Raw genomic sequence first — 25,566 nt, forward strand, 5'->3', positions numbered from 1 at the left:
CGTGGTAAGTCTACCTCGGATGGTTACGACATTATGGCTAATAATCAAAATGTTGATTCAGAATATGAATGGGATTTTAACCGTTGTGACCTGTTGAGCTCTTGCTGTTCCAGACTTTTCATGTCAACTCTGGTTTTTAATAAACTGAGGGAGAGTGTGTTTCACACAAAATAAATACATAGACTAATTAATTAGAGATTCATTTGCATTCAATAAAGATTATTTGTCAATGTTAGGTTAAGTCAATACAGATAACTAAAACATATCCTGGGTATGTTGAACTCGATTCGTAGAGCAGGCACCAGCTGGCATAAATCGTGACCCTGTGCCATTTTAGCATAAATTTTCAGTCAACGCCGATTGATTTTATTTTGAAAGTGTACACAGGAAGTTTCTTTTTTTATCCAGTTAGCTTGGTGTTGACGCTAGCCTGTCGAGCGTGTTGCGATCAAAACAAAATGGACATTTGAGTTCAAACAAACTAGTTATACTTAAAACAATGAAACCAAAACCAGCTGCTCTGTCGGTTGAACTTTACACAACTCAGCTGCTCGTTGTCAGTCACCAAGTTCTCATTTACTTCTGCTCTCGGGCAATGCTTTCTGGGAAATGAAGTTCAAATCATCAATCACCATTTACTAATTATGTATTGAAAATGAATATACGCATTAACTCTCTCTCTCACACACACACACACACACACACACACACACACACACACACACACACACACACACACACACACACACACACACACACACACACACACACACACACACACACACACACACACACACACACACACACTATTTTTATATATTTTTTGTCTTAAGTCATAAACACAGAAACGACATTAAGCATTTTGGCATGTGGGCGTTTATTGATTCACTGAAACAAAAGAAACGACTACAGTAGCTTCTTACAGCCTTTATTTTTAATCTGGGTGGACTTTCTTTAAAGGGAATGTAGATAATTTATGTTGTCCCCTTTGAAACATATTACATTACACAGCTGGAGTAGCGAGTATGGAGAAATGAAAAGACAGGACCTTCAAAAATCTGTCATAGAGGAGTATATTTCACTCTCACAAGCAAAACTCAGTAAAACAACTCACTACAACCGAATCAACCGAGAATTAAGACAGAGTGGGTTGTTTCTCAGTACAACGCATTACATGTGACCCGCATTACTCAACTGACTATTCGGAGCCACAAGCCCCGTGTGTCATGACTGCACACAGAACCCCCTTCCTTCCCCTGTGCTTAATAATTTAAAACATTCAACAATATCACTAAAAAAAGAGTCTGCTTTTAGAATAGACAACACAAATACCATCAAAAACAGAGAATGGTCAAGAGAACTTTATACAAAAAAAAAAGACCAAAAAGAAAAAGGACAGGATGGAATGACACGTTTTGGTTTGTGTAAGTCTGTTGAAGGGGGGTAAAAAGTGTACATTCCTAATCATGCATTATACAAATTTGAATCATCAAATATTATGCACAAGAAAATGATAATGTATGATTGGGGAAGTTGTTGTTTTTTCAGTTTAACTGATATCAGCAATTTTTTTAGAAATAGGAAATACATAAATATTAATTTCCTAATGACATACCTGATATACAGCTGATCACCTCTGTATTCAGACACAACTACTGGACAGAAGATCTCGTGGAATGGCTGATCTGACCTTCAGGTCACAGACATCATTTAGTTGTTATCTACAATAGCAGACAGATGTGAAGGAGCCTTATCAGTCAATGTGAACAGAGATGCTACCGTGTCAGTTTATCTTGCTACAACTAGGTCGAGTCGTGCCTGACTAGGTAGTAACACAGATGACGCAAACTAAAACTTCAAGCACCTCTGAGAGCGCTCTGAGAGGAGGCCATTTCTTTGAAAGAAAGGCCTTTTCATGTTCATCATAACATGTCAATGCACAAACAGTGGCAAGGCAGTTTCTGAAAGGAGAAGAAACATTGGGGATTCATCTGGATGCACACAAGAGAGGCGTCAGCCAGCCTGGGCTGCAGCTGCTGTGATGCAAAGTGGCACACACGCAGAATGTTTCACATGATTTCACATGGAAGACAGACAAAACTCTGTTCTGCTGTGGACAGAGCGCGGAGAGCCACGTCGCCTTGATGCTAATTGAGAAGAACCTAAAACCACTGGCCACTTCGCAGTCTCCGCTTACAGAGACAACCACTTCAGCAACCTGATACGCAGAGCAGCTGATTTTGAAATGTAGAAAGGCTGACAGTGTAACTATGTCAAACTTTAGCTTTAGTGATGTAACATAACCGCAGATTATTCTGTAATTTAGTTGACAATGTGGTGACTCAAATGAGGGCCTTGAGCACAGCAGCAGCTTCTTACAAATAAAAGAGAATGCTTCTGCATAATTACAATATAACATCTTCTATACAACTTCCAACTCCAAGTGATGCGGAGGCTGGTAAAGGTGGCATGGGCCTGACTCACATTTCACTTCATGTGTTACCAATTTCTTTCTATTACTTTTTATTTTCTCCCAAATTTATAGTTAATTTGGGACAGGAATGATATGTCAGCAGTTGTTGTGGTGGTGGGTAGGGTGGGGGCTAACTGCATCTTAGCACAGTTGGATTAGGGAGCAGGTGGGGCTATACCAGACTCATGAAGCAGGAGCAGGTAGGTCAGACTGCATGATTAAGGCACAGAGCAAAACCACTGATCTGCTGTACAAGTCATCCAGTTACTATCACACTAGCTGATCTGTTTTAAAACTTGCCAAAAGGCAACAGCTCTGATACTAGTTTTAGACCCTCGCCTTATATGTAGCTTTGGTTTAATCTCTGCACTATCCTCACTGCAGTCACCCAGTGTCTGGTCTCCTCTAGGCTCCTTGTCAGAGGTGGACGAGCAGGTTACAGTCCCCATTTTTCCAGCTAGGACCAATCAGAGAAAATTCAGTCACATGGTTTTTTCCAGACCTACACAGATGTTTAGTGAGTGGAAAGAATGGGGGTGAGACAAAGGCGCAGATAGGCTTTAGACAAAAAAAAGAAAAGAGTGAGATATGAACAACAAACAAAAACAAACAAAAAACCTCAAAATAGTAAAAACAGAATTCAACCATCAACAGCAAAAGTCCAGTTGTCAACATTACATTACATGACTGTCATTGACTGAATTGTCGACAGGGAGGAGGGCATACAGTTACACAGGAAAAGAGTAGAGAATCCAGAAACAGGAGCATAGCACAGAGTCAGAGTCGGGATGGTAAAGGGCGGCAGATGGCGGTCGAAAACCAGGAAGTCAAATGAAAGTGTGTTGCAAGAGAAGGCGGAACATGTGCACAGTGAGTCTGTAAAACAACATTGAGAGTCGGTGAGTGACCACAGAGCTCAAAGTGCAGAGGAACAACAGAGTGTGGGACACTGAAGTAGAAGGTTAAAGGGGGGAGAAATCTTGAAAATCTCAGGACTAATAGGGCGGTAATGGAAGTGCCAGCCTCAGTGTTTCGTAACATGATTATGTTGTGTTTCGGAGTTGGTGATGTGGGTTGGGGGCTCCCCGGGGCTGTCAGACACAATCAGCACTGAGAGAAGGTCTGCTTGATCTCATCCAGCACATTCCCAAGCAGCGTCGGCTCGTCACATTTAGCATCGATGGAAACTGTCTGAGCAGACTGGGAGAAAGCGAGGCAGAGACAAAGTCAAGGTCACAATTAGAAAATTGTTACTAGTGCAACAAAAACAATATAGTTATGAACATCTCCATGTTAAGGGTGTAACAATTCTGAAACAGTGATACAAATGTCCACAATCTGGTATCGTTATACAGGACAACAGAACTGCAATACCCAAAACCCGCTGCCGGAGCTCATTGAGCTCTCATTACTTTTTCATTTCACACTCGGAGAATGCATACCTCTGCCAAGGCTAACGTTAAAGAAAGTGGAAACACAATTGAATGGGTTGTTCCTTAAACCATGGCCCACCACCCCACAAAAAATCGAATGGAAAACATAACCTCCTTGGCGGAGGTAATTGACACTATAAGACAAGGGAGGAATGTCACTGGTCCACTCACAGTTTTGACCAGCAGACAGACATGGTGACCCTGGATAGACCTGCTGTACATGGAGGAGCAGGAGTCGATCCTCTCCACCACTGATCAAAGGAGACACAAATACACAATTGTCAGCAATGCATGTGCATAAAACTATAATTATTATTCTGAACAGACTTAATTTTTGTTGTTAGCCTGGGATTCTGAGATTAAGACAAACACACAGTCCAAGTTGACCACAACCATATCCATGAGGTGGAACACCCAACCCAGCTGGTACCTTCATGTTTCAGGACGTGAACAGTATGTCCCTATGAATTATATACCTGAGAAGTGGTGGTGGAAGCAGATCCTGGCTAGTAGGTGGTGGAAGGGCATGCTGACCCCCTCCAGTCTGACAGAGCTGCACTTCAGGTCCCCTGACTCGAGCAGCTTTGCAAATGCATCACTGGGCAAACAAAAAAGACGAGAACAAAATCAGTTTTTATTCTTCCTTGACTGCAAACAGCCAAGACAAGTCGAAAACAAACAGACTTTCATTAAAGTTACCATGAACCCAGAGGATTAATCAAAGGGTTTTTAGTCTCCAGTGACTAGTCCTCTAGTCCCCCAAAAAAAGTGTCAATAACACACATGTAATATTATTGTGTAGATCAATCCAGCTCCTGTTTACTCATTTCTGTTTCATTATTTCATCATATAGTTAAGAACTGGTTATCAGAAATGGTAAGTTTGGTAGTAATACTACTATAATAATAAAAAAATTCTTACATTAATTGGGCTATCTGATCGCTCTGACCACTTTCAATCAATGAGATCCTCTATCTGCATAACCCTAGAAGTATTTTGTTGTACTTGAGCATAACTCGTTTGCCTTAAACAAGACAAAATCACAAAAATCACTCAATAAACAATGTTGACTATGAAATTGACAGATTGACATTTTTACATTTTCTACAGGGATCACGATAATGTTATCATTAATTGTTTTGGCCACAATAATCTTGCAGTGAAAATTCAATGTTGTGTCAGCTCGTTCACCAACCTGTAGCAGGGAGTAGTGATTAGGTAGGAGGTGCAGGTAAAGTGCAGTTTGAAGTCCAGTTTCTCATGAGTGGAGGAGTCCTCATTCTGTGGGAACACACCACAATAACTAATAGTCAGTTACAAAGTAATGTGGTGTTGTTTCAGCCTGCACACACAAGTACACAATATCCAATCTCTCATTTATATTTGACATATTGCGATGGGTCACTTAGGTGTCATGGGTCATTAAAAATTGAGCAAAATGAGAGCATTTAACAAGAAAATTGTTGGTGGGTGGATGTTTCCATGTGGATGAACACTTTGGGTTTTCCTGCTAACCTTGACTATGAAGGTGAGAGTTCCTTTCAGTTTCTGTGGCATCACAATGCTCTGCACGGTGAAGACAAACCGCGCTTCATTGGACACCCCTTGAAAACACAAATGAAAAGCTCTGGTTAGGTTATCATACACAACAAAACTTCCCTAAGTGAGGTTTTAAAAATGCAATATTTGAGAAACAATGTAGTCATTTGAGAAGGCACATGGTTCTCCGGACATTTTCCTGAACTTTTCCTACCAGCCCCCCAAGAAACTTTCCTGACAATATCAGAGTGAGCCCATGAGAGGATACAGCAGGAAAATCTCCAGAAGATGCATTGCGAATTTCCCTGCAGTCGTGAATGGCAAACTCCAGAAAATGTCCGAACCCATTTTCAAGAGTTCATGTCAGAAAACAGCTTTACATAATAAAGACTTGTATTCAGCAGATAATCGCTGACCTGGTGGAAGCTGGAAGGGGACGGTGAGACCATCGTGTGGACCTGAGCCCTCTGGCCTCTGAAGCTTGGCGTTGAGAGAGTCCAGGACGTTGAACTCCATGGATTTGAGGAAGCCGTCACACTTGTTTTCAAATATAACAGACACCACGACCTGACTACCATCCTGCAGGTTCCCCTGGATGTCACAAACCTTAGAAGGTCATGGGGGGGAGAAAATCATTTTCTATTACATGTATTATTTACAGCTGGCATTACCGTTCTAACTCAGGCTGTCTAGTCTTCCCTTGAGACTGAATGATATTTGAGAGAAGATACACAGGAAACACAGCAAGTCCGTTCATTAACCCAACACCACACATCAGTTTTCAAGAAACAAGTCTGAGCACAAGGAGAAAATCACAAGGTCAGAATCCCTTTCATTAACCCAGTCCCTGGCCTCAGAGGCAAGTTTGTGAAGATAACACATAGAAACACATCTAGGGAAGAGTTTGAGTGATGTTCTGTCACAGACAGAATTTAAACCAATACCTGATCAGCATCTTCCATCATCTTTAAAGAGAGGGGGAGAAATTGGAGATCTGAACGTGTTGTTTTTAAACTGATTTTTACTGTTACTTTAGATAACTTGTACATTAAAACAGCCTTAACAAGAACATCTGGACTTTGTCTATGCAGCAGAGCAGTGTAAAGCTTTGCTCAGTGTTGAGGGAAAAAGTCAAGCTTTTCTAAAATCTGGTTCCTATTATTGTTTATAACATTGTACGTATTAATTTTGTTGCAAATATGCAGTGATACACCAATGCAACGAAGTCAACTATGATGTCACGTGTCTCTCCTTTTCAGTTTCAGACAAATAAGGAATACATGACAATCTCAATCAACAATGATAATGATAATGTACATATATGTATGTAATAACAATGACCAAAATCAGGCCAAATAGCAGAGAAAATAGCAAAAATAATGAGTAAGTATTTTAAATTTTTCAAGCCCAGGTGTAGAAGTCCCTCCTCCAGAAGTCGCCATCACTCACCATCTTGATGTAGGAGTTCTCAGCCAGCAGGCAGTAATTGGACATGGACTGAAAGGAGATAAGAGCTCCGGTCAGATGGGGTATTCTCTGTCATGCTGTATGCTAACTAGGCAACAGAAGACACATCTACCTGGCTGATGTATAACAAGAAAGGCAGTGTGTGTGTGTGTGTGTGTAGCAGTCAGTGGGTTTGAACAGTGGGAGCTAAAAAGATCAGAATGATGATGAATTCTCCTGCCTACATGCTGCATTAAGTTATTTGTAGCTTTGGCCCCAACAGAAATATTAAATCAAGATGAAAGTACAGAATGATGCGTGGATGCTACTTTACTTTTTTATTATTACTTACTAATCTAAAAAGAATTATGCAATACGGAGTGGATCGTTAATCATACTCGCCGGAGTGGAACAACACTACATTGGGTCAATGATAAAAGCTTTTTTTTTTTACTTTATCAGTGCAGAAAAAAAGGAATTGTGCACTGAATCTTTTCATTACACTTCCGGTGGAGGACCAGCTATTAAACACTGATGAGACAACACTGACCGGCAGAGGCTCTTCCTCCTCAACGGTGCCATTCTGCACCGACTCCTCTCCACCTCCATCACTGTGGCGATGATGGTGATGATGCTTCTTCTTCTTTTTCTTCTCCTTCTCTTCCTTCTCCTTCTTCTGCTTCTTCTTCTTGTGTTTGGAGGATTTCTTATCATTGAAAAACCCAGACAGGAAAGATGGAGACCATTTATTAGAAAAATTGTAGACACTGAAAAATGAACTGGTAATTAAACATGACTACTGGTAGAAATATTCCTCCAGTGATACCCCATTAGAAGTGGCAGGTCTCTGGTACATAATTTACACAGACGTGTGAGAAGAAGAGCTGCCAATGAGCTGCATCCTGTCAGGTCACAGTGAACTGGGATCTCTAGCACCACAGCCAAACTTTCTAATTTGTAATTATTGTGTCATCAGTGGTGACTCACAGTCTCCTCCATCTCTGCGTCTTTGGGCTCATTGGGCTCCGAGTCTGGCGCTGTGCTGGAGACCACCTCGGGCATGGGGGTTGCTTCAGCTGCTGCTACTGTTGCTGCTTCCTGTTAACGCGAACGCGCACACACACACACACACACACACACACACACACACACACACACACACACACACACACACACACACACACACACACACACACACACACACACACACACACACACACACACACACACACACACACACACACACACACACACACACACACACACACACAAAAGTTATTAGCAAGGGCAACCACAGTATGCAAAACCTACAGTTTTGTGTTCCACATCTGTTTTGATAGGGGTAAGTAGTGAAGTTAGGGAGTTCTCTCATCCATAAAAAAGTAATTTATGACCACCTGCAACCTACTGAGCTCTGTGACACCACAAACACAAAACTGATTTGCTTAAACAAAAGCAATAGGGCTGGGTAATAAATATAAATTCATCAATGCATTGCAATATTTTTTTTTTTGCCAATTCAATATCTATTATAAAAATCCGTAAATCGATAATTTCCATTGTAATGAAACTTATTTAACTTGCTTATTGGTTCCTGAAAGATGGCATCAACGTAACACCGCCTGTGTTTTGATACTTGCTTAGCATGCATGCTAACGTCCAAATGTTGTGTTTAACGACAAAGAGTGAAACATGGACCGAGTTAAACTATTAATGTTTAATTCTCTGTTCATTAAACAATAATGCAATGGTAAAAAAACATTTTGGGGTCATTCTGTTCTGAACCAATACAATAATGCACACATTGTTATTTATAACATCAAAAGGTATTCTAATGAACCATTTGTGTATTTTTGCCATCTACACGTATTGCTGAATCGATATTGAATCAAATTATGATCTGAATAATCGAAATTGAATTGAATTGTGAGGTTCTCGACAATACCCAGCCCTAAAAAGCAATACTATGCAGCCAAATGAGCTTAACCAAAAAGAAAAGAAAAATGAGCCAGCCTGAGATACCAACAAGTATGTTACGTGCCTGATCGTCTGGCATATTAAAAAGAGACTTATTCACATAATCCTGGTGCTAGTCCATGGATATGCTACTTTAAGCTCTCTAGATTTAATTCTAATATTATACTTGGGTGACAGTCAATACTTTGAAGCCGATAATTGACATGACCATAAACAAAACCATTGTTGAAATGCCTGACAGACTTTTCTTAAAGGAAGTTTTCTGTTTCTATGTGTGTCGGTTGTGACACGAAAAAAGGTCAAACATTAACAAAGATGAGCACGACCCTTTGTGAGCACACGGGACGATGCGGTGGTGAAGGTGGCACAAGAGGAACTGACTCCAGGCCAGATTCCAGGGAACCTCAGGCAACCTGCAATTATCACTACCAGCAACAAGACAACGACGTTCACTTCAACACCGACACGACATCCAGCGAGCAAAACAACGGCTGAGGAAGAGAACCACTGACTTTGTGAGACCAACACACACATGCTAGAAAACAGAGGGAGGCTGGAGAATGGAAGGAGGAAGTTTTGTGCCCTTTGAAAGAGAGGAAGCTGTGTCAAAACGTTGGTGTGTGCAGAAGATGAGGGGGGGGAAACAACTGATCCATATCAAGGAATAGAGGGAGATCATGTGGCAAAAAAACAACGTACGAAGTAGATCAATGAAACATGGAGTTATGAGCGAGTAACGTGTTAACGGAGGAGATGAAGAGAGAGGGAAGGGGGGAAGGGGGTGACTCCACCTGGGTGTTAGAGGGCACTGGAGCGTTTGAGAGCCAGAAATCCAGATCCGAAACCTAGAAGAGGAAGGGAGGGAGAGGAATGCGAGGAGGTGAGAGGGGCGAGGGGCAAACAGGTTCTGCATCTTACTACTACTCATGAAAATAGACATGGAGATTACACAGTTCTACTTCATGAATACATCAAGTATTTGGTAAGAGGAATCTGATACTTGATCACTTAAGCGGATTGAAAGAGAGGCTGGGAAGAAGCAATTGAAGTGTTGAGTCAATGAAAATGATCGGTTTGAATGCAACCAGAAATTGTAAACTACACATAATGGTATTTTTAATTATGAATTGTATATCCGAACATCTAAGTTAATCATATTTTGGCTTTAAATATAATGAACCAGCCCTGCTCCACCTTTTTACAAGGACATACCTCAGCGCTGGTGGATGTGGGCGGCTCAGCCACCTGACTGGTTTCTTCTGATTGGACCACAGGCTCGCCTGCCTGACCCCTGAGAAGATCCTCCTCCTTTTCTTCATGTTTGTGTTTCTTCTTCTTCTTCTCTTCTTTGCTCTTCTGAAAATAACAGAAGGATAAATTCAGCTCTGTGTCACCGGAGCATTGAGCGAGTCATCAAATGACCGTGGTTCACAGCCCCTGGTTGTTCCCCCCTCGCTCAAACCTCCCTATAAATCTGGTTTACAGGTTTGAGGAGGTAGTTTCATCAGCTCACCAGAATGAGGCGTGCCAGCAACAAGAGGATAAACCCTGGAGGTTAAAAAAACAACAACATTTTAACCTCACCTTCCTATCCCTGTCTTTATCCTTCTTCTTCTCCTCCCTCTTGTCTTTGCCACTCTTCTTCTTGGGCTCCTGTGCGGCAGCGCTCTCTGCGTCTCCAGCTTCTCCCGGGCTTTTTGCCGCCTCTGCTGCACGGTGTGACCTGACTGGAAGCTTATCACTGTCCGCAAGAGGCCTGGACAAACAAAAGAGCACAGATACACATTTGAATTTTGCTTGGATGAGGATCTGTGGAGGTGACTGGTGTCCATCTGAAATTGTTGCCACCATCTGGAGAATAGTTTGAAACTATCTTTTGTTAGAAAAGTTGAACAAAAAAGGGCTTGCAGGGTGCAGCAACCCACTGACTTCAGGCACATGTTCTGTACTGTGTGGCAGTCAGGTCTCATTCAAAGTGTGGAGTTAAGCCATTCCTCTGACAGAGCTGGAAGCAGTGGACATTCCAAGACAGCTAGAGACAAAACTAATAAATCCCTCTATATCAAACAGATATGAGCCTTAAAGTTTACTTGAACCAAGCCTGGCCCTTGCATGCAGTGACCAGGTTCACTACAGCCCCCTGCTGGCTGTTCTCTGGAAAGACATACTACTTAGCACTGACTGTATAACAGTAATAATACATACAATGTACATTTTTATTTCTCTGTGTAGTTTTACTAAGTTTTCAAGATGAGACGGTTAAAGATGTCTTTTCATTGAAAACATTTTAGATGTTTTATTTATGTAATTCACACACAGTGACTCGTAATCTACAGAAAAACAAAACATAACATAAAAAAGCTTCAAGTTATATATCTGACAAATAACCCGGACAAACATCTCAGAGGCCGATTTTCTGTAAAATAAGGTTTCCAGTACAGATATAAATGTACAGCATGTACTGTGCTGCAGACAGTCTTCTTCAGTAGTTTCCAATTACTCCTGCACAATCACTACTCTTCTCCATTGTTTAGTCTAAAACTTGGTTTTAACTCAATACTATTAGAAAAAAATCTAATAATTAAATTATAGGATTGGTCTAAGGGAACATGTGCTTGTTGTTTCCACCAAGAGCAGGCAGCTGGTGATAATTTGGAGGCATGGGTTATAAGTCAACCGAGGAGGATCTGGGACCTCGGAGCAAAAGAAATTACAGAACCTAACCACTAGGAACTATTTCCTAAAAGCACTTTCCCGATCTTTTCCAAGATAAACAAGTGTCAAAATGCTTTTAGGAGCCTATTCATGGTGGTGCAAGATTAAGTCCAGAGAAGGTCAGCAGCAGCCTCTTAAAAATTCTTCTTTCTAGTAATCTAGTTCACTTTTATCAAAGAGACCCCTTTTATTTTAAGGGCAGAGCAATTATAAAGCTTTGTTCAGAAAGAGCTGCTGATGTCAGGCTTATACAAGTTTAAGAAATGGGAGGCAGGTACAAGAGAAAGGATTCTGGATAGAATACTATGTCAAACGCTATGATATATATTGAAAATACAGGGAAAGAAGTGCAAAAAAGAGGAAGCGGGTACTGCAAACTCCAAATGAGTAAAAAAAAAAAAAAAGACAGCTATGTTAGTAAGAATAGCAAGACAGCTATTTGTAGACAGAGAAAGAAAAGTGCATGTTGGAGCCCAGGTCCCGTGGCTGGGGTGCTACTCACCTGCGCCCAGCCGTTTCCAACAAGCTGCCCACAGAGAGCCAGTAATGGGTGTGTGTAGGCATAGAAAAGAGGGAGCAGAAAGCAGAATGCCATGAGAAGGAGTCAGAGGAGGGAACGGGCCAAGTCACATTGGCTGTGAAGCTGTCGCCAGGAAGCTTAAGATATAATCAGGAATCAATGCTCGTCAACTTAGAACTAGAAAATATCCAGATTAGAAACAATTCGTACGAGCTTCAGTGTTCCTCAGCTTTTTGAGCTTTGGGCTGAAAAAAAAAATCAAATTCATGGATTGTCTGAGTGCATAATGTTTAACTTGTAGAAACCCATTATCTACATGTCTAAAATTCAATTGAAATGTAGACAAAAGTCTGTGCATATGTCGGTTTTAGGATCTTGATGCAGTGATGGGAGTGTGGACTCACTTGTCCAGGTCGATGTCCAGCGCTTTGTGAGGGTCATTTGGGTCTTTGTCGTCATCATCACTGGGTAAGGCATTCTGAAGCAACAAAAATGAGGTTTAACTATAAGTATGACACACAAATGTTAAGATCTCTACTGAGATACTGACCTCCAGTCTCAGAGCTTAGAAACCAATAGATGAAAAAATGATTGCGGTATTTAATTCTGACAGAGATTTCCACATTTCTCAAATTGGACAACAATACATTAACAGATGTGTCAACAGTATTCATGATTTAGAGAAGATTATCTATCGATTAAGGACAACTGATATGTTCTACAACATTTGGATCCATTTTAACAATATGAAAACTGCAGCAACACATTTTATGATCTAATGGTTCCTTTTAAACTCATTGTGATGTTCAAACTCTCCAGTTCCATGTACCTCTGGCATCTCCTCAGTAACTATGTCGACCATGTGCGCAGGGGTGATGTCCTCCTCGCTCTCCGGGCCGGAATCGCGTTTCTTCCCTCGTCCACTGTGCTTTTCTTTCCTTTTCTTCTTCTCCTTCTTCTTCTTCTCTACTCTCTGCTTCTGCCTGCGCTCCTCCTCCAGCTTGACATACTGGTCAGACATTGGCAGACCTGAGGAACAGGTAAAAGCTGCGGATGTATTATTAAAAAAAAAGATACAAAGATACTTAACCAAACATAATTTTATATATTTTAATCATCATCCATATTCAGAAAGAAAAAAAGCAGACAATGATCAGAAAATGAGAAAAGCTAGTCCTGAGCAGTTTTAGTATCTGCATTTTATTACAGCATGACTTGTAGATTTTAGAAAAGCAAACCATTTCGACATAATTAAGAGAAGTTAGTGTGATGTTAGTGTCTTGTGGGATTGTCGCACCTGGGACTTTGAGAGGCACACTGAGGTCAATCTGCACGACTGGGATGTGCTCCACTCCAGTGGATTCCTGGTAAACCTGCACAGAAAAAAAGCTTTTGTTATCAAACTGAACTCACACAGTATATTAAGCATATACATTTCATGCACAAATCTAACTACACTTCAATATACAACAATTATTGCTACTCCAGGTGATGTTAAAGAAATGGACTGGATTATAATACAGACGTGAACTCTGTTAAAATAGTCGAATGATGACTGGTAAGCACCTTCTGAGAGGAGGGGGAGGCCTTGATGTAGAACGGGTTGTTTGCTTGCTCCTGCTTTCTGGCTTCTCTTCTCTGGGAGTGTGGGAGAAACGATGACATGAATTAAATCAATAGAGAAGATAAACAGTTATAGCATGAAAGGAGAACCTCATTGGAAACCAGATTTACTCGTCATAGAACTCTGACAAAGTCAATATTGCTTCTATGATTTGTTTTAAAAATTAGACATTGATTAAATCAAATTTTTGCATCTTATGTGAAAGTCTTGATTATTATTATTATTATCATAATGGCTTTTGGGTGAAATAATATTTGCAAATGGGTGAAAAAAGATTGTAAGGGCAGTTTGTGAACTGAAACTTCAACAACACACATTTATGCAAATACTATAAGAGAGACATGAAATCAACTTATATCATTCAAATGTTTTGGGGTTTATTTTGTTTTCCAAACAGTATTGTAGCTCTAAACTATTCATGAAACAATCATTCTTGTCGAATTCAGCCAAGCTACAATCCGTCCACCACCTTACCTTTGCCAGCTCCTTCTCGTCCACCTCTGTGTGACGGGGGCGGGAGTGTTTGTGCTCCTCCTTTGTGAAAATTGCCTTGGGCTGCTCATCCTCTGACTCGCTCTCAGACGGAGGCTCGTTGATCCAGGCATCAAGGTCCAGACTGTAGAAACAAACACAGATCAAGACTTACACACACATAAAACATTCAAATGCCTAGATTTTACTGAATAACATTTTAAATACAGTCATTTCTAACTATGTAACATTGCAGTTTTATAGCGTGTGCGAGTTCCTTGTGTACAGAGTCAACATACCCTTCAGGGACAGGCACTTTCTTCTGTGCCTTGGGGGCTACAGGGTTAAGTTCTCCAGCAAACAGAGCGCTCACTTCCTCCGCTACTTCTACATCCTTCTGCTGCAGTTTCTGAATGTACTTGACAAGTTGTAGGATGCAAGATGCCTGTGAACAAGACAGCATGTCAGAATCATCACAGGTATTGGAAGATATAAAAGTTTAAAAAGGTAACAAGTGAGCATATCTATTATGGTTTAGGCAATAAAAGACAACAGATGTGACTCATGCTCCTCAGACTTGCGGCTCTTCCTCTCTTACCCTCTCCTGCACTTCCAGGTTGGCGCTCTGGACAAACAGCGGGAGCCTCTCAATCATCAGCTGGCTGGTTTCCTGTGCGGCTGTGCCATCAGTATTCCCCTCCTGGCTCTTCAGCACGGTGGCAAACAGCTTGGCTGCATTCTGCACATACACTGCCTGTATGTGGCCTGGTAGGGTAGCCACCTTTGGCCGAAGCATGGCCTCCAGCGTCTGCATTGGGTTCTCCAGGTGTCTAAGAAGAGGAGGAGTATTTCTGTTATCCCCTGTTTATCACCCTATACTCTCAAAAAGGTTCTTACCATGTACAGTATTGGCGTTATACATTTGGGGTCACTATGGAGTTAAGCTAAACCGTGCAAAATTACCAACCAATGCAGCAAAGTGCACGAAATTTTGGAAAATATCTCCATTTGAAAATACCATGATATTCCAGACATTTTATCAGCAACTGGAATCCTACGATCATTCACGCTTTGAAATGGAAGAGGTTTGTTTCCTTTAACAGATAAAAAGAAGATGTGCCACTGAGTCCAATTGAGAGAGATGGATTAGTTCTGCTGTGTGTGTAAAGAAAACAGTCAGTCAGGTTAGGGTTCCATGGCTGGGTGACAGAGTAAGGAAATGTTATCTGAACTAAACAGCTAATCATCTCCCTATAGATTCATTGTTAGACAACAGAGGTAATGGGATATAATATTACTGTCATATCACACTCATTAATTCTTTATACAAGTCTGCTGCTTAATTGTAGCCCCCTTTGTGTTCCAAAGGACAAATAACTGTGTGTTTGAGAGTGGTGTCACAGCCTTTTTATTCCTAGTATTAATATTAATGCATTCCAATAGGAGAAATAAACGTACTCCGAGAACTCGCCACAGATCCACGCTGCAGCGTACAGCACTTCACAGATGCCGTTTCGCTGCATGTTGCCGGTCAGCAGGTGGGCGTTGTCCAGCAGAGTGGCCATCTGGGCAACAGCAAAGACCCGGATGGCTTTGACACGAATAGCGACATCCAGCATCTGAGAGGCAATGAGATGGCCGTGTCGCGTGCCCTCCAATCGGGTCAGCTCCACCAGGATGCTGATGTACCTGTCGAGCAGATACAAGTAGGTACAGTTCAATAACATGTACCAAAGTGGAAAACGACATCAAACAAGGATTTGGGGTGAAACGTGACACAAAGCGGGTGTGGAGTTACTGGCTGCAGACTGACCATTCAAAGTTGGTGATATACTGGTAGTTGCTCTGGCAGCAGATGTCAATGATCTTGGTGAGAAGCTCATCTCTGTAGGTGGTTCCTTCGGCTTTGTCCACGTGCAGCATCAGCTTCTTTACAATCTCCATCAAGTTCTTTTTAGACACCTGGAGAGGAAAGACAATAGATCGGCTATGATCAAATTCAAATGCAAAAAATTCAAATGACTTCAGAACTACAAGTGCACAATTGTAATATAAGCACAATTTCTATAATTAAGAACTAACTTATCCGTACGACATAATATATCATATTCTATGTCACTTGCTGTAGAAGGACATCCGTACTTGAAAAACAATGAAGACATTGATAATCAATTATCACAACCGTAAACCGTGCAGAAATGAGTAACAGAAGCTGATTGGTTGGTTTATTTTACGAGACAGTTTTGCTGGTGACTGTACCTCTATCTGGTAAATCTTTTTATTTGTATAGTACAAATCAAGTCAAATCATAAATTGCAACTAGCATCTAAAGAGGTTGTTTCCCATCTAGTTTTGAGCAGAGATCATTTGCTAAAAACTGGGGTGAAGCAAATATAATATGGCTCTGAATATCTTGAACAATACAACTGAACAATAACTAGTGAAATGTTTTGTTCCATACCATTCCGTAGAGCAGGTCCAGAGCTCTAAGGCGGATGGACTCATCCTTGTCGTCCAGACACTGGAGGATAAGGTCCTTATGGGACTGCACTGACTTGGGGTGGGTCTTCAGGATCTTTGACATGGCCAGCAGGCCCAGGTACTTCACTACAAAAAAATCCCAGACATACAGGCTTAATTTTCTGCACCACAAGAAAAACAATTCTGTTTACTCCTAACTTTTGTCACCTGATCACTCTGAATTAAAAATATATATTTTTTATTCAGTATCATAAAATTTATAAGCCTGACTATCCTTAATGATATTACTAACTATCCAGCAGTTCTAAAAAAAAAATTCAGTGCTTTTTTGGAGGTCTATGATTTCCAGAGGTCAAATGACTCCTGTGGACTGGACCACCTGTTCAAAAATGTTACTTCATACTACATTTCCCAACATCGAGTCCCTCAATAAGGTCTAACTGGTTGTATACTGAAAATATAGAATATGAACAAGTAACTGTTGTGTAATCTTTAATAGCAATTATCTAAAAAAAATCATACGTGAATGACAAACCAAAAACCGAAAGGACAGGAACACAAAACACAAATGGAAAGGACATACAAACACATGGGACAACACACACATACACACTGGACGCAGTAGTTTTGTTTTGCTTTATCATCTTGAAGTATCCATGGCAGATTTTCCTACTCACCCGAAAAGATTTTCAAGCATTCAGAAATCTGTTGAATCACGACATTGCGTTGATCGTCTAATCTGGCAGAGACAAATGCCTCTCAGTTTCCTCGATCAATACGTGCAACATGTCTGGTGGTGACCTTGCGGTGGGGTGAGGCTGGTCGCTGCAGTGGCTTCATTGCAGAAATGACCTGGGACATGGCTCAGGAATGGCCTCTGATTCTATCCCCAATATGGGCAAAAAAACCTGACAGCAGCTTGTGTGTGCAAATTTGTATTGGTGTATCAGGCTGCTGAGGAAAAATGCGAGAAGTAATCGATTCGTTCAGAGATGGTTTACTACATCACCACCTTCAATCATTTCCTCCCCAGCTGTTCATTAAAAATGCTTTGAACACAACTGCACTTTGTTGCACATAATCAATGCAAAATCTATCAATTCTTTATGAATAAATCTAATGTAACTAGTGTTTTCAGCAACACATAAATCAATTAGACTTAATTGGAATTGATTTTCCTATTTCACTAGACTACAATACATCAAATGCATTAAGCTTAATACTGCAAATATGCAAGCTGACCTTCTTTCAGAAATCTCCATTCATTTTAATTTTGCTTGCACAAAGTATTTTCGAAAAATGCTTGATGAAACGGTCTCTTCCTTCTGACGACCTTAGTTTGTTACTTTGCCTTACTGACTTTATTCAGTTAAGGCAAGATCTGCTCTCTCTCACCGCTTTACTCATCAATGTATCGCAAAGTGTTTAAGTGGATAAAGAAAACCATAAACCACGGGTTCACAGTCTGCTCTACTGACACCAGAAGTCTATAGTCTACTCCACACGTAACTATCTACAAATGACGGATCCAGATAACTCGAATGGCTGGATGCAGCAATCCCAGCTCCAACTGGGAGAGGGTAAGGGATTGAAAGTTGCAACTTTTACCACTTTCAGATTGATGCAACAAACTGGGGGGAAACAAGCTGGACGTTGCTCATCTCCTCTGTCAAACATGTGTTGATGTGACTTTGTTAAATTGAATCCCAAGCTGGTCATCTAATTTCAGGGTGGGAAGGTAAAAGTGTTCGAGTTATCCAGAGTCAGGGCGTCTACGTTGTTGTCGTCTAAGAGGGTGGACTGTTTCACAGTCAGAAACACGCAGACAATGAGAAAATGACACACTGCAGGCATTGACAGAGGGCTCACAGTTCTGGTCCGAGTCTTCGATCAGGATTCGCAGTTTCTGCACACAGAGCTGAGGGAGAGGGAGAGGGAGAAAAACAGACGAGGAGAAGTGGAGAGCCATTAACATCACACCAGTGTCAGTCTTGCCATATGGGCGCAAATAAAGAACAAATGAGACAAACAAAAGTGGGAGAAATGGGCCAATTTCAGAAGAACTGAAAGCAAGAAAAAGACATCTCTACTAGCCTGTTTCAGATTTCCTTAATACTTGAACTATGTTAGGACAGTCAGACGAGTAAATAGAGAGAAGATGGAGAAAGCATGCATTGTGATTCAACTGGAGGGGAGAGGGTTAAAATCAACACATAACCACATTAACGTGCAAATGAGGAGTGGACCTCAGGAGCTTACCTGGATACTCGCACTGTGGTTGGGCATCCCAGAGGACAAAGAAATCAACACTGTAAAGCAGGAAAATGAAGAGATTAGATCTGCATGTGAACTAAACATTTTGTGAGAAGACTGGATATTTGTGTATGAGCAAAAACTTATTGGAAGTAAATAAAATCTTTCCAAAGTTAACAAAGTAAAGCAGTGGTTACAAAATGGTGGTTAATGCATTTATTTGGACTGAAGAACAGTAAGTGCAGATATTTTTGTCAATACCACACTACTCATAGATTCATTCTAAAATCAGTAAATTACAGATTTCATGATCTTATTCCGGAACATGGAAGCATAGAATAATTTTGCATTTAACTGTCTACATTTAAATAATCACAGGACTCTAAAAGAGTTCTTTAAAATACCAAACACACAGTAAACTGAGTTAGACCACTACACTGCCAAGAGAACAACAGTACTGACCTGCAATCACAGTGTTGACACATTCATAGAGCAGAGACATGGCAGAGGTACTGTGAGACGAGACAGGAAACAGAGAGAGAGAGCGAGGGAGAGCCCAGATAATTGTTATATTCATCACATCAGACAATTATTACCATCTGTTGAAAGGTTTACGATAGAAGGATTTCCTCTCACCTGTGGATTAGGTTTGTCAGCGGTTCAATCAGCTTCTTCCCCAATCGTGGCTCGAGTGGTGTGAGCGCACCAAACTGTAAAACACACAAAGAGTGCCATGACACATGTAAATTAATTAAATGGGGAAATTATTTGTTTTCTATAATGAAACTACAGTGGATACTATTAATAATTTATTCAAAAGGGGCGTGGAACCTCCCAAATTTCCCTGTTGTTGGATGAATAAAGGATTATATTATCTGGACTTTCAAACAAGGTGGTTCTTTTGACAAAGAGAGATCACTGCAACCTGTCATATGAGTGAACTGCAAATTGTTTTCACAGTTCAGCAAAAGTGTGAAAACCCTGTGCCTGTTGACTTACCAGCTTGATTATCTTAATGAGAACCCAGTTATTAGTAGAAGAGGTCATGAGCTTGAAGAAGAGCGGGGCCAGAGACAGGTAGTTCTTGGGATTTCTGCGGGCCAGCTCGCAGATGACATTTACTGCTGCTGACTGGACGCCTGACGAAGAGAAAGCATATTAAACTGGATGATCAGGAAAAAAAGAATATCAGAAAATTAAAAAGTGCCTGCAAACATTTGATTTTATTCCATGCATGTTTGTCAAATGTGACAAAATAATTTAAATTGATCCAGTTATTTTTATTTATTCTCAGACCATTAAAAATGGACTAAACAACAAACAGTAAATAAGTGAAACACCACTCGCACAACCATTTTTATATGCTATCGTGCAAGATAAATGTCCTGTGACATGCTTTTGGAGGTGCAACAAAAATAGTTATGTGAAGAGTTGAATGTTCCCAGAGACAGCCCAGGCAGAATCACAAATGAAGCTTCCTTAATCTCATATTCTTAGCTGCTGAATAATTCACAGGGTTCGGGTGACAAGAGGATGTCGATCACCAGCAGGACCAGCAGTATCTATGATTTAGCTACCTGAAAGAGGAAAAGGTACATTTGGCCCAAACCAAAAGCTTTGGTATTATGGAGAATATGGTGTGTTTCCTAATACCTGGGTCTGGATCCTCCAGTTTCTCCTTAAGCCTGGGAAAAGCAGGACGCAGGGACTCTGGGTACTTGAGAAACACCTTGTACATGATCAACACCGCTTTCTTTCTGATGTAGGGTTTAGTGTGGGACATCTAGAGAGGGGAAACAGAAAAGAGCACAGAGACAGATTGTTCAACTAGAAGCTAGGAGAGAAAAGAAAACGGAAGAAGGTGAGCCCTGTGGGTAAACCTCTTGACATACTCTCTATCACTCACCAGTGTCATGATGTCATTGGCCAGGTCCCGAGCGAGGTCGGGGGTCACAAAACAGGAGAGGCCAGTGAGGGCAACACCTGTATCATACTGGTTGGGACTGCTAAGATCCTGGGAGAGAAGAGTTGGGGAAAAAAATGAATTAAAAGAAAGTTCATAAAACAGAAAAGGTTGGCAGTGCAGGGATGTTCAAAGAGCGCACAAACCAAGAATATAACTGACCTTTCGGATCTGATTGGTTGTCAGCATGATGACATCAGTGCTCTCGTGAAAGCACTGTGAAGCCGCCAGGTAGCCAATCCTCTGTGGGAAAGACAGCAACCAGATAGAATCAAGTATTGTGCTGCATTATAATTGTGTAACTGAACTCGCTATATTTAAGACAGCATCCGTGAACCTGCAGCAGTTACATATATATTCAAGATTTTTCGGTGGATTTTCCTTGTGATATTTTTGGGAGATTATCCATAAAGAGATGTGTGGTGTGTTTTAAGCAATTACCAGAATCTTATATTGCAGCCATACCTTGTATGTGAACTTAGACGAGCTCATGACTTCCACGATGTTGAAAGCCGCCCAGCTGACATCATAGCCCAGCATCTGAAGCTGTAGCACAGAAAGCAGAGGAGACGAGAGTGAGGGATGTGGGTGAATAATAGGAGGAGAGATGGGCTATAAGATGTCCCCGTGGTGCGCGGAGAGTCTAAATGATTCGAGCAAAAAGCTCTCAAAAGGGAACACTGATGCCAATGGCAACAAGCCATCTAAACCTGAATGCAATGCAATCAATAGAAACGGCAACTGTTCACTGTTCTCAATAAGTGCTGGCTATCTGACTCTGTAGTGACTAATCTGCAGCTAAGAAAACTAAATATTCACAACCATAATTTCTACTAATAAGTGAGGACTAAACGGTCCTGTGTGTGTCTGTGTGTGTGTGTGTGTGTGTGTGTGTGTGTGTGTGTGTGTGTGTGTGTGTGTGTGTGTGTCAACTCAATATGCTGCACCTGCAGAATATAAAACTGGGAGGCACCAAATTCAAATGTCAGGTCAAAGACAATCTTCCATACTTGGAAGATTTCGATTTAAATCTTTTTAATGAATTGTAATTAGGGATGGGGGGTAAAACGATACCAATAATTATCACAACATATTTTTAAGACTGAATGTACATAAGAATATTTGTCTTACCTGCTTTAGCTTAAAAATTCCAAACCACATAATGATAAACTGCATATGAACCAAATCTTATCCAGTTATGTTTGTTTTGTTTTTAATCTTGGGTGCTGAATGATGAATTGGAATAGGACTAGAGAGACTTTGGCATCAATGTTGAAAGCAGCCAGATTATATGTGTATTTATCCAAAGGAACACATGGGGTTACACTGGGGGCTATAAACAGACAGTGATTAGTGTGACAAAGTTTAGACGTTTATCAGTGACTGTTTATCAAACAGAAGTGTCCAACACAAAGACTCAGTGGAGGGTGGTGAGGGATCTTACGTAGGTGAGCTTGCACACAGCATTGGCTTTGACAGCGATGTTGTCCTGCTTGAGCTCCTGTTTGATCTCATCGATGCATGTGGAGATATATTTGGCCTAAAGGCGGACAAACAAGAGAAAAAACAACAGACAGCAGATTAGATTAGTTGAGTGAAATCGAGTACTAGGCTGGTGCCAAGCAACCAGGAACCTGCTGGAAAATCCTGCTCTGCCTTTTGTTGCTATACAAGACCGTCAACGACAGATGTGATGCAGAATTATTGTTCTGCAAGTTCCAAGTCAAGTGAAGTCAGGCAAGTCCTCAACTCTATTTATGAGGTCATAATGTAGGGTTTATCTCTGCCTCTGGCATTAGCCACAGTGGGGTAAAGGAGAGTCAAGTCACAAGTCACTGGTTGTGGTATTCAAAGTTATGCCAAGCCTAAAGGTCACCAAATTCACAACTTGTGAGAACAAACTCTCCATGCCGACAAGCTAAATATCAAACACCATCATGATAAAATGACAAATGTGTATCACTGTAATCACACAGTGAGCGTGGGTCATCTCCTGTGGGTCTAACAGGGGATGGGTGAATGAGCAGCTCTTCCGTCCATTTAAGCCTTTTAACAAATGAGTGAGAAAAAAAACAAGAAGGAAAAAAACTGCTTCACTAACCCTTTCTATAAATACACTAGATTTCCTGAAAACAGAGAAAGCAGAAGGCTAGGTTTCTTTAGTGCAGGACACATTCAGTGAAACCTCTGGATCGGGCAGTCAACCACTGTGGAGAGGAGCAACCCCCCCCCCCCCACACAAACGTATAGCTGCGTGAGAGTGTGCTGGTCATGTGTGTGCGGTCATGAGACAACAGTGATGGGGGGGGGGGGGGGGGGGGGGGGGGGGCAGCAGGGAAACCAAGGAAGGATTCAACACACTGTCACGTGATACACCTCACTCTTCTTCAATGGCGAATTCAGAACTCATTGAAATAGCTGAAATAGTTGTCCCAGGGCCAACACAGACAAGCTGTCTGCCAGTGCAGCGAGCTGAGCTGCAGATACTCATGAGGGCCCACAATTTCTGAGTAAAGAATGGCTCAGTGTTGGCTGATACTATTTTTTTTTTTTTTTTTTACTATACCATACTATTTCACTATATATGTGAAACAGACAACTTAAAATAGGCCTAAATTCTTACTAGTTATCAACCTGAATCGAACTTGTGTAAAGGACATTCTCACACCTTTCTTCAATATGCCTGCTGTTCCAAAGGCGTGGGTGACGGGAGTGAATGAATGAGACTGAGCACACACGTGAAGAACAAATAGTGCGCATGAGAAACCGTGGGCTGGCCTGGAAAATGGCAACACACATTCAGGTGCGCGCGCGCACACACACACACACACACACACACACACACACACACACACACACACACACACACACACACACACACACACAGTTAATTAATATTTCAGCAAACTGTCCTATGTTGACCAGGCAACTGCCACCTTATCCAGGCGGCCCAGGTTGGGTTACCACTGGCCAACAACTCAGTCCATATATTCTGAATCAAGAGATCAAGCCCCGGTGGCCTGGAACAGGATAGTTAATCTAGCTGTTTACTCTTCAAAAACACAACACAGATGACCTCGTTGTGGTTATGACAATGAATAATGGGCATATAACAGATTCGGATTGCTGGATCAGCCCCATGCATGTCAACTGCTTCCCCTGCTGAGAGGGTAGGCAGGACAAATCTGCCACTTTGAGCAAATAAAAACACAAAGTTAGACACTGTCGCTCTACATTTCACACCTGACCTACAGCCTGAGAGATGTGCACAGCCCACCGTGTGTTGCTACCTGACATGCCTTTTCTTTTCTTTTCTTTTTTACAGCAGGAACACGATTGGACACAGCAAACGCAGAGCTTTTTTTTCAGGGGAGGAGGAGGAGGCTGACGTTAAAGATGGAAACGTGGCTGCCTCGAACAGCGCCCTCTAGCGGCCCATCCCACCCGACACCCACTCTCTGGCAGTCTGGTGCTGGGGACGCAGCCCGGAGGAGCCCGTGTCCTCCCCCACAGACAGAGAGCCGACACAGGGGATGATATCACCTGTGCCCAATTCACATTATTCACATTATATAATTTGGAATCTGCGCTCCCCAAAATTAAAGACCTACAAGTATAAGGCCTCTTTCTCCATCATCATCATCATCATCATCGGCATCACTTGATCCGTTCAGGTGACTCTGGTGCCCTCGACTCACATGTGTGATAAATGATCACTGACGGGGCGACGGACATGGGCAGCGGTCGCTGGACGGTGGGTGTGTTGACAGCGGCGGTGCACTCAGGTGTGGTGACCCGGGGACTCATCTGGTAAAGAGTGATAAACTGTCGAGCGGCTTCACCTCAACTCGCTCGGTTGGCTTAGATGTCAGTGAGGACCCCGCAACGAGCTTGGCCTCTCATAACCACACAGGTACCCGTGGCGTTCGGTCAGTAACCGCGGACAAGCTCGGACACGCTCGGACGTGCTCGTTAGTGAACGTCACAGTGGCACCAGCCCCTGAATGTGAAGTGTAGCTGTTAGCTAGCGGCTGCAATGAAATGACTGGAGCGGACGCTAGCGTTAGCTGTTAGCGCTAGCTGCTAGCGCTAGCTGCTGCCCAGCGGTAACGGCAGCAACCGACGTCTGCTGGGAAAAGAAGGCGAAGTTCCGACATGCACCGAGTGGCAGCGGCCGCCGTTCGGCGGGTGTTACCTCGTCTTCCTTGTGATTCCTGATGCCACGCACTAAATCCTGAAGGTTTTTGTCGAACATCCGATCGATGCTCCCCTTGACAATCTTCAGAGCCATGTCTGCCCGGGACTGGTGCCGCTCCTGTACCGCGGGCGCCTCGAAGTGCCTCGCAGAGGTCTCGTGGTGTGACCGACCGAGCCGCTGCACCGTCTCTCATCCACCCGGGTACCGTGCGTGCGGGCTCCGCTGCTGCTCACCGACGCGGGGCAGATGAAGCTGAGGCCAGGCGGGGCGTCCCGTGCCGTGCGGAGAAGCAGGCAGCGGATCAGCGTAGGAAATGGCAGACAAAATGGCGTCCGATGTCAGCTGACTTGAGTATTATGCGAGATTCTCATATGGGGATCAGCGGAATTAAAGGTCTAGTCCCCTCAACCCCCCACCCAGTCCAGAGCCGTGAACCGTTGTCTTCCTATCAATGTCAAAACGGTGACAGAATA

At 42.1% G+C, this 25,566-nt stretch overlaps 1 protein-coding gene across 8 annotated transcripts; it reads right to left on the reverse strand.

The window, feature by feature from the left end:
* Nucleotides 1–858: 858 nt before the first annotated feature.
* Nucleotides 859–25,430, reverse strand: ap3d1 (adaptor related protein complex 3 subunit delta 1). Of its 8 annotated transcripts, none has more exons than XM_035647605.2 (35): nt 25,091–25,430; nt 22,340–22,435; nt 21,361–21,441; nt 21,058–21,138; nt 20,839–20,946; nt 20,586–20,715; nt 19,932–20,071; nt 19,569–19,642; nt 19,395–19,444; nt 18,939–18,988; nt 18,549–18,597; nt 16,660–16,805; nt 16,012–16,160; nt 15,657–15,887; nt 14,797–15,028; nt 14,498–14,643; nt 14,202–14,343; nt 13,670–13,741; nt 13,401–13,476; nt 12,933–13,150; nt 12,508–12,581; nt 12,086–12,109; nt 10,453–10,624; nt 10,081–10,221; nt 9,660–9,713; nt 7,879–7,989; nt 7,442–7,597; nt 6,895–6,942; nt 6,390–6,410; nt 5,862–6,051; nt 5,422–5,510; nt 5,102–5,187; nt 4,383–4,504; nt 4,078–4,157; nt 859–3,673 (listed from the first exon to the last, which is right to left on the reverse strand). In XM_035647605.2, the coding sequence occupies exons 1-35, from the start codon at nt 25,184–25,186 to the stop codon at nt 3,578–3,580; spliced, it is 3,831 nt and encodes a 1,276-aa protein (XP_035503498.1). In that variant the 5' UTR covers nt 25,187–25,430; the 3' UTR covers nt 859–3,577. The 8 variants fall into 8 exon arrangements, with proteins under 8 accessions (XP_035503498.1, XP_035503496.1, XP_035503499.1 ...); XM_035647603.2 differs by having other exon boundaries at nt 10,081–10,224; XM_035647606.2 differs by having other exon boundaries at nt 10,081–10,224; nt 12,933–13,132; nt 25,091–25,429.
* Between the last annotated feature and the right edge of the window lie 136 nt (nt 25,431–25,566).

Source organism: Scophthalmus maximus, chromosome 13 (genome assembly GCF_022379125.1).
Source record: "Scophthalmus maximus strain ysfricsl-2021 chromosome 13, ASM2237912v1, whole genome shotgun sequence".
Classification (NCBI taxonomy): domain Eukaryota; kingdom Metazoa; phylum Chordata; class Actinopteri; order Pleuronectiformes; family Scophthalmidae; genus Scophthalmus; species Scophthalmus maximus.

Bases quoted from the DNA above. Each gene is read 5' to 3' on its own strand.
- ap3d1 (XM_035647603.2), bottom strand. From the start codon at position 25,186: ATGGCTCTGAAGATTGTCAAGGGGAGCATCGATCGGATGTTCGACAAA. The intron at 20,072-20,585 runs GTATTAGGAAAC...TCTCTTCGTCAG, and splicing joins ACTGGAGGATCCAGACCCAG to GCGTCCAGTCAGCAGCAGTA. The intron at 7,990-9,659 runs GTGGAGTCACCC...TCGCGTTAACAG, and splicing joins CAGTGCCCTCTAACACCCAG to GAAGCAGCAACAGTAGCAGC.